Raw genomic sequence first — 10,435 nt, 5'->3', positions numbered from 1 at the left:
CTATATATATATATATATATATATATAATACAATTGCAACTAAAAAACACAAGACAACGATATGCAACTAAAGGTATGTTTTACTAGTCACGGTTGTTACAAAAAAAGCTCATCATAAATGGAAGAAGAAACAGTTTATTTACCCATGCAGTAAAATTGTTCATGTCATAAAATCACAAAATTTTAACTAACAATTTTTAGACTGGTCTTTTGAACATCAGTTTCATAAATTATTGGTCAGAAAGAAAAGCACCGGTGTTTTTCAATCCTTCCTCACATATCTTTTAGTTAGTAATACAACTAGCAATAGCTGAGTAGAAATAATATTCCATCAAGCAAATTAAATTTCCCCTTCTGAAGTTTGATAATAATTTTCAAACCTGCATTAAAGCTGATTAAAATGCAATATTAAAATGCAATACTAACTAAGATGATTTTAAGCAGGTGAATTTTCCTTTTTAGATAACCATGTAAATTGGAAATTACATTATCCCTCTGCACAGGCATCCTTAACTATGTATGTGACAAGGTTTTTTTAGTGACATACATTCAAAATTTAAATACTTTTTATTTAAGTTACACCATTTAGTATAACATAAAATCATAGCTAACACTTTATATTTTAATAGTATACAAATTTTTAAGTTCTTGATTTTATAAGGCAATATTTTTAAAAATCTTGAATTTCCCCTACTGTGAAAAATGTGACATTTTCTCTAGGCACCCCCTCTTTTCTATTTTATTCCCCGCTCCTCCATGTAAATTACTCACTCTAAAATCATCATCACTCAGACAAACCATAGTTTTCAAAGCCTTCAATCTTGTTTGGTTAGAGAGTTATCAAGTAGAAAATCAGACCCCTCATGCCACACCACCTGTCAAATCCTTTCTTTCAGGATTTGTTAATAGTTCTCTCTTATGTTTAATACTGTTATTTATAACCAACAGAAAGCCAAGATTTTAATCTATCAAATGATGTATCATTATATTATGTTGTTTTCTGAACAGACAATTGTCAATTTCTCTTTCATACAAGCTATGTTCCCAACAGAAATCTGTCGACTATCTTGGATGAATTTGTAATGGCTCTTGCTGCAAAGTTAGAAAGCCAGAAAAATTGTGATAGTTATGGGACATTGTCTGCTTTTAGCATGTTATTATTCTATGTTCTTTGGTGTGTTATTTAATTAAATAAAAATTTTTAGTGCATTACTACCATTAGCATAAAAATGTAGTGTTAAGTGTCATCTACAATCGACAGCAAAAAAAAGAAAACCTGAGTAAGTACTTTATTTGTTGTTTTTCATGTATATTCTTTATTTATTATTATAAAATAACTAAAATGTAACATAGGAATCTCTTTACGTTAGTTAAAGTTAGATTAGGTAAAACAAGTAATAATAATATAATAATAATGTTTCACGAGGCATGCACACAAGCAGCTCAGAGTAGCTCGTGGTTAATGTAATTCAATAGCATAATATGAGCTTCATGTTTCCCAAGTGACTTATAATTTATAATGGCACGAATAGCAGGTAAACATGGTTCAAAGGGCAATAAAAGAATAAAATTGAAATATAAATAGATGTATACTGTTACGAGTTTAAAGCTACTTAGATAAACAAATGTAGTTTCATGTTACAATTTGAAGTCATTCTAGAAAGAAAAGAACAATTTAGACTTATTTCAATTTTTTTTGTGGTTATGAGGTCAGTCCAACTGACTAACCTTGTATAGAGATAGAGTAGAGAAAATAATAAATAAAGTATAAAGTTTTACTGAAAACAAACATTTGAAATGTATTTAGGAAATTTAAGAGATTACCCAAATGAAATATGAGATTTTTGAGATGAAAAAAGTACTTTTAATCTCAACATGAAAATCACTTTGCACTCGGAATAGTAAAAAGAAAGACGATATATTTACGGACAAATCTGATTTTTTGTATGTGAATGACTTGTAATGTTTACTGAAATTCTGCCAAATTTTGTGAAGATATACATACTATATTAAAAGTCAGTAGTATCAAAATTATAACACACATTAAGCAAGTACTAAGTGGTCATGTGGTCAATCAATTTGACCGAACCATGTAGAAAGAGTTATGTAAAATTTTTTTCTTCTGTACAAACTTTGAGGGTATGTTAATATTTTCTGGTAATTATACAATGTATCAAAAATTTTACAAAGAAATTAGCTTCATTTACCCATCATTAACTTCTGATCAAACTCCAGAAGATACAAGGTATTTTGTTGTTACTGTAGCCTGTTTGTCAAAAGGTTAGGTCAACAATTAGTTCACTGGTCAATACAGTTTTTCATTTGGCAGACATGAATGTATGCTTAAAATCAACAAAATTAATGGAAGTAGAGAAACATAGCAGAAACTAAATATCAGCTGAGTTACATGTGACAAAACATTCTTTAATGTTCTGAGAAGATCTGTGAACTCAATTACTGACCACCAAGTTCTAAATCAAACAATCACTCAAATAAAAAAGTAGCTTGTGCAAAAACTTTTTATATTTTTCTAAATGATTATAAAAAGATATGTATTGATAGAGAATGCTTCATCAATTCATTAGCTACAAAACAAACTGTGAAATTGTCAGATTAGTCAAGTTTTCTTTCTAAAAATGGTAGTTTCTTTGCAAATAAAAAACAACGTTGGTGGAATAAATGTAGGTTAACCTTTTTAGCATAGTATAATATCTGCAATAAAACTGTACAAATAGCAAGCACTTCCAAATCAAAATAGCAGGTGGTTAGCTGTTATTGTAGGAATATGTACTTGCCATAAGTAATGGTGTAGTAAGTAACTATAAAGTGCTATAATAGGTATGATTTCATGATTTGTAAACTCAAACATTGATGGCTATGTTAGCAGAGAGCTGTAACATTTCCTCTTGTACTCTCCAGGTATTAGACTATATAAAACTTCCCTCTCCTTTAAGTACTGTTTTACTGTCATACTAACTACAACTGTTAATCTACTGTACTCTGTCAGCTGTATTACAATAACTAACACACTGACTGGTTAATTAACTTTTGTTACTCAAGTAGCCAGGGCTTGGTAATATATAAATTTCACAGGGTGTTTTATTGTAGCTGTTTGATGAGAAGTAAGGCCTGAAATCAATTTGCTAATTATGGTGATGAATGTAACATTCAAGTTTATTAAGAAAGTGCTCAACAGGACAGGGTTTCAGTGATGATGCTGGCCAAGTAAGATGAGTAAGATGACTGAAATCATCCTCATACTGAATTTTGCACAGTATTAGCATTAGATAAAATGCAGATAATGTCATTTCAGAAAGTAAATTTGGCCAATCACATGCATTGTGTACTACAGTGAAAACCGAGCATATTGTGTTTTCTACTATCTTTATTAATGGAATGTTTAAAATTTTCACCAAGCCTGTTTCTATACAGTTTTGGTCCACAAAAGCACGAAAATTGCCTAGTCCTAGTCACCTTTACATCTTTATTGTTCTCATAGCAGATAACATCTACTTTGCCAGCATGAATGTTGTAGCATAATGACTGCAGTGTCTTTTCACTGACTGTGAAAAAAATGGTGTACATTTCAGCTGACAAATGCTGTGAAAGAATAATCAGTTGTACAGTGATGCTATCCCAAAAGAAAATGAGGTTTTTTGCTAGACTGGAACCTTGGTTCTTTCTCCATTCTACTTGGTTTTCAAAGAGAGTAGTTCCACAGAGATCTATTTACTGATACAGTAGAGGCAATTGTCTACTTGTCTGTGTAAGTATGCAGTTTTTTTGCTTTATTTGGAATAAAGATTGTGTAACTAATATTAAATTTGTCTAATTTTCTTATTTCTCACACAGCTTAAAATTAGTCAAGTTTTTAAATCCTGTTCAATCGTCCCATTATTATGCAGTCCTATCTGATGATTGCACACAAGTCAGTTTATCTGACAACACCACAAGTAGACAAAAAAGGGGAAATTTTGGTGGTGTGACCACAGGATCTAGTGCAGAATTCTCTGTTTTGTTAATAGTATAATGGCCTCTGCTTGACTTCTTGAGTTAGAGGAGATCAAAGGAACACTTTTACCAAAAAGAATGGCTTAGTCTGAACATAGAAGTACTCATGACTATGATGGACAGTTTGCCATCAGAGAGATGTCAGGCCTAGGAGATGGCCTCTCCTGAATATAGGACTTTTACCCAAGTTATGAAGATCCCTGACACTGATCAGCCTACAATCTCATACTCAAAAAGATGTGCTGATGGCTGGAGTACCAACAGTATCCCATCAAACTTTGTCCTCTTATCTGGAATTAGCATCCTTGAGATAGACATACCTTGGAATTTATCCATCAGTTTTACCTGTGCAACAGGTAAGCTGTTGTTCCATAGAACAGTCATCCAATGTTAGCAATATTGAGCCCATGAACAGTAGACTGTACAAGCATATTTATCAGAGGAAAGAACAGTATTTCCATATACACAAGTGACATTGCTTGGTTTACCTAGACAAAATCTAGTGCATCAGTGTTGTGTAACACAGCTATAGAAACCAAGCATAAAATAAACTAATTCCTATCTAGAAAACACACAGCATTAGCCCAAACAGTTAACTGGTTGAGAAGAAATGAAATCCCAAAGTTGTTTTTTTCCATTCTGGGGAACCATCTTTCCAACTAGGTTCTGGAATGGTTATAGGCACAGGTCTGATTGGAAGTACTTTGTATGACATCAATTTAGAGAAAAGTTTGATCCAGCATGTTTGAATGCAAGTGTGAGGCATACGCAAGGTCAGGTGATAGGTGATGCATCTGGCAAGGGTGTGGGATGTCTGCATTTTGTGAAAGGCACTGTTAATACCAGCAAGTTCATCAAAATCCTCAAGTCCCAGTTAGAGCCAACAATTCTGGAGCACTTCAGTGGAGCTGACCAGTGCACATTCCAGGATGACTCTGCTCCATGCCACAGGGCTAAAAAGGATGGCAATATTCATGCATTAAGTGTAGCTGATGTGAAATATTAAGGAAATTTCATTCTGCATATATTGAAAAGACATCTTAAGTTATATTTTAATGCTTTGGGTGAAAGACTATTTTTGAAGACAGAGGATTAAGACACTATGCTGACCAAGCAACAGCCCATATCTCAATTTTATTAAAAACTGCTCAAAGGTAATGGATAACAAAATGCAAAAGAAGAAATCGAGAATAACCTTTGAACTCCACAAAGTCCTAATCTGCATGTGGCACCATGAACTCACTCTTGCCTACATTCAGTCCCTTGTACACACTATTCCATGATGATGTCAAGCAGCTGTCAAGGCCAGAGGAGGGACAATCAAATAATAAAAGAAGTAACAGACTCTGTAACCATTTTTTTGTCAAATATATTGGTGGTGTCATCTTTAAATCTGGGTTTCCTTAATCAGTGAATATTTTTGTATTTGCCAAGTATTTATTGATCATCTGCTGTAATACATTTATGATGGTTGGTTTGTTAATAAAGTTGCACATGTGTGTTTAGATGCCTGAAATGTGAGTCAGCTTAAACCATACAATGTTCATAACTATTTTACACTATTTCTGACATTTGCACAATGCAAAATCTTACAAAAAATTACAGAAACCAAGAAAAGTGTGAAAAAGATTGGGTGATGCAATAACTTTTTACACCATTGTATCTTTCTCTAACTTTGAACTGATGACAAGCTAGTCAACAGCACCCAAATACAGGGATTGACTAAGCAAGTGAAGTCTGTTCAGCTGATACTTCATGCTTTGAATGACTGACTTTTCAATCCACTGCATAGTACACTAATCACATACATAACATAATTTAGTGGATATTACATGTTCATACATTTGTTTCTCTGCTTATAGTCTATCAATGAGGACTGAAGGCTGTAAAATATGTTACTTTAAGTGTTACACAGTTTCATATACACATAGATTGATTAAGTAATGGCTCTGTGAGAATATCTGTTGCATTTAAGTGATTAGTGTCACCCACCCACTGATAAGATACACACTTTGGTAAAACCTCTTAGTATATTCCCACAAATATACACAAACTAACCTTTTGAGCACTTAGTGTAATTTTTATAATAATAGTTATGATTCTGAGTCACATGGGGACTTTATACTTTTAAGTTTGAAATTTGAATTCAATCTGATTCCTATGTTGTATAATATTTGAAATCTCAGTAACTACAAGATTTTATATCCTCATACCTATATTATTGTCCCAATGCATTTCCATTATTTTGCAACAAGTTAACAAAAACATGTGACCAGTGTTTAAAGCTCTGCAAAAATACACAAAAATATTTCAATATTTAAACTCTTTAGCCATATTATATTAACTTGTTTCTATATTTCAAATAAGACTTATTTCTAGGTTCAAGAATGATGAAGACAGGTATATGTACAAAAGTTCACAATTGTGCACATACAGAAAAAGAGAAAAAAAAACTAGAAATTTTTAGTGTTCTTATTGATAAAATAACTTTTTCAAGTTTAACTAAAATTCAGCAACTTTTACAGTTTAACTGAAGAAGCAAGCATATCCACTAACAAAATAGTTAATAACTTGTAATTTTTAGACATTCTGCCTAGTTGGAAATTTGTCAAACATCAGGTAAGAATTAAAAAACATAGACGTGCCACAATGTGCTTTAGCATGCCTAACTGTGTACATTCTACACATTCTATGTATGTTAATTCTGTAGCACATGGTAGTGTTTACTATTTTCATTCATATAATTTATTATTAAAGAGTTATTTCTGATTTAAAAACAATTTCATGAAACTTTTAAAAAGGCTGAAATATTTAAAGTGATAGCTTCCTCTAACAGTATGTATGACTTCTTGCATAAATAGCCAAACTAGAAAATATCTAAAATGTTAATAACTTCATTTACAAATTAGAAGTAACAGCAGTCTCAAGATTTAATTATAAACTCAAAATTGTCAATGTTATTTTACATCATAATCATAGTTCCTGTTTCTCTTAAATCTCAAGAAATCTTAATATTTAATAATTTGTTCAAGCCTACATAAAATTCACCAACATTTTCAATTTAATTGAAGAAGCAAACATATCTCAAAAATAAAACGAGACCTAATTCAACATAAGTTGCAAGCAAGCCCAATTTAATGAAGGTTACATAAAACTGACAAAAAAAAAAACACAGACAATACTAATATGCATAATTAAAGTTCTAAATAATGGGTCTCTCAAATGAATTTCCATACAATTTTGATTATGAGCCCTACTTATTAAGAAAAACTGAAACTTTATAAATTTAATGAAGAAAATTACTAAGAAACGTCATATCAAAACAATAACAGAATATATTACCTTTGTACCACATTGACTACAATGTCTTTTGCAAGCCTGAAAACTAGGATCACAAAATTGAAGATGACAAAAACATGGGCACTGTTTTGTTCCATAACAATCTTCAGTTTCTGGGATTTTCATCTCCTCACAGCTATCACTATTTGTCTCTTCAGCATCACTGTCAGGGATGAGTATCTCTTCAAAGTCTGTCATTAGGCTAGAAAGTAACATATTTCAATTTATATGGTCATATACTACAACAAAATGCTTTGTTCTTACCAAATATTTAAAAAATTAAATTGACCAATTCACAAGAAAACAAAAAATTAACTAAATCTTAAAAAAACAAACTTTTCTAACTTTTGCTTAGTGTTTCAGCTCTTTAGAAAATATATATGTAATAAGGTACACACAACTGAAGTATGTTCTAATAACAAATGAAAGAAGTTGTAAATCTGAAAATGCTCTTGTGCTATGCCACCAGATGAATCAACTTATTTTTTTGTAAGACTATGAAGTATTGTAGTAAACAACTGTTTATAACATACAAATACAATTCATATACTTAACCAGTAATTTTGATTTTGTACTAATATTAACAAACAAAAGAGTGGTTTCACTTGTACCATTTAACAACAAAAGATAGTTACCCAAAAAATTTGAAATTTACTTTATCATATACAATATTTTTTATCAGCTGAACACTGTAGTTTCATGTTGTGTCAACTTATTAAAAAATATTCAATGTGAGCAAAAAATCCACAATTTCAATTTAGAAAGTTTATCTCCCATAGTGCATGGTAACAAATCGTAACACTCTTCAATTCAATTGAAGTGTTTGGGCTTCTGTGTATAATAAATTTGTAATAATTTCTACGTGGAAAGCTATAATTTGCAATTTTTCTCTTTGGCATAAAAAGTCTAAGCTTATTTGAAGAACCATGTAAAAAATTGTCACCTAAACATGATAGGTGTATAAAAATCATATGTATAATATTAATTTTTACTAATTTAGCATGGTTCATGTGAGCTGAAACTGAAGTCCTCAGCAGAATGAAGATATCTGATTCTTCTCCTCCAGTGTCATGCCTGCACACAGGCACTGATGATCATGACTTTCCATTTCTCTCTGTCCCTGGTGTTCCAAAATTCCATTGTTATTAATGGCTTCTTTTTTGTGAATCTATCCAACATCTTTATTCTTTGTTTTTCTTTGCTTCTCCTTCCTTCTGTCTTCCGGGTTATTATTACATGCTCCACTTTTTCTTTCCTCATCACATGGACTATGAACTCAGCTTGTCTCAGGAGTGGGCCTATTTTATGAGAGTCCAAATATGCTTCCACCTGGCAGTAGTAGCTGAAAGCAAGTTGTTCTGACAAACGTGGCAGACAAGGCATAGCTGTTCTTTCACATAACTAAGCAGTGAGCATCCTTGCATGAACCACAATATCAGGGTATGGAGTGAGAACTAAGTACTCGCCCTCAGACCTTTCAGCAATCAAGGAAGATGCAGATTCAAAAGCAACCGGGAAAAAAACTCAAAACGTAGCATACTCGATGTACCAATGGAAGAAGAGGAATCAGATGCAGCTGATCCAATTGGCCTCATGAGAAGCTGATAAAGCAAGGTGCTGGAAAAAGTGAATCTGAATTCTCTCTAGAATGTCAAAGATCACTCGAAAGTACAACCTAAAGGTCCCCTAAAAAAACACCACTGAACTGAATGTATGTCTCCATCTCAATACGGAAGGAGTTTGTGATTTTTTATAATCTTTTGCATTTAAATTAGTAGTTTTAAGTTCAATAATTTAGCATAATTTTATATTTAGTTCATAATAATAATAATAATATAATTCAGTATTTAGAATGATAAACTTGTGTGATTTGTACGTACTACTACTAGTGCCAGTACCACATAAGAATTTTATATTTTTCCTTCTTATTGTCTTTACTTTGTAGTAAGACCCACACTTGTGTTGTTGTTGTTTTAGAATTAAAACAGTCTAACTGATATATATAAAGTTTATTTTGATATTTTGCAAATGGTTTAAAACTCAGTGTACAAATGACAACAATAAAACCCATACGTTGGTTGTGAAACACACTAAGTACATTCATCTCAATAATACAGGGGAAGCTATGAAATTCTCACACTGAAGAGCCTAAGTTTCAAATTCCAACATAAATCTTGCCTATAATGAGAGGAATGTTTCCAGGACTAATCTTTTATGTGCTGTAAAGTCATTTTTTTTTTAATTTATGGCATCTGTATCCTTTGGTAATCTCTTCTAACAGGATGAATCAAGTAACTAGGGTCAGGTGATGTTATTCAAACAACCTGTACTGTAAACTATTATATACATTCGCTAGTAGTGGCAATTAGTTTTGTCTGTGTAGTGAAACAACATACAAGAACATATGTTCAAATAAACTTGTTTGAAAGTTCAAAGAAATGACATTCAAATACAGAAAAGCGTTCTTACTATCATATCTACAGTAATGTTCAAATACGCCTGTACTGGACTAAATGAGAGTGACCATCATCAGGCATGATAGTTTAAGGCAAATGTACAAAGTTCAAGCTGCCAACCTCACGATTTATTTGCCACAATAAACAAAAGTATGGCTACAATGAAACATAAACTTGAAATAAAAATACATTTATGAAACAAAATTAAAATGTTTTTTTATGTACATATATAAACATGAAATCCTAGTTAAAAATAAAAATACTCGTTGATTGTTTAGGTTTACTTAGAAATACTATTTTCGGGTTTTGTATATTACTTGAAACCATAAGCAGAGTACATGATTATTAAAAAAAGTAAGAATAGACAAAATTTGCATTCTATGGATGATAAAAAGGTTTTAGGGATTTTAAAATAATGTACTAAAGCATGAAAAGTAATAAGTTCAAATCTGCAACAAATATCGTAATCATTTCTTATAAATACCATTTCCTAATGTAATTTTCCAAGATATTAAAGATCATAATGCAAAAAAACTAAATTTATCAAAAGTAACGGGCTTTATGTTTCTTAAACTATGTTTATTTATGAAACTTCTTATGAAGTTTCAAACAATTTCATTCACTAGTTT

The 10,435-nt window shown here is 31.5% G+C and overlaps 1 protein-coding gene across 1 annotated transcript in view; it reads right to left on the bottom strand.

The window, feature by feature from the left end:
- The window catches only part of LOC106460462 (GON-4-like protein), a 211,856-nt gene that overhangs the window by 63,604 nt on the left and 137,817 nt on the right, over positions 1 to 10,435 (bottom strand). The window contains exon 20 of the mRNA XM_013920158.2: positions 7,354 to 7,552. Coding sequence (XP_013775612.2) covers positions 7,354 to 7,552 — 199 coding nt within the window. The remainder of the gene's footprint in view (positions 1 to 7,353; positions 7,553 to 10,435) is intronic.

The sequence above is a fragment of the Limulus polyphemus genome, unplaced genomic scaffold (genome assembly GCF_000517525.1).
Source record: "Limulus polyphemus unplaced genomic scaffold, Limulus_polyphemus-2.1.2 Scaffold775, whole genome shotgun sequence".
Lineage (NCBI taxonomy): Eukaryota > Metazoa > Arthropoda > Merostomata > Xiphosura > Limulidae > Limulus > Limulus polyphemus.
Note: the sequence above shows the minus strand (reverse complement) of the source record. Positions and strands in the feature narration are given on the sequence as shown.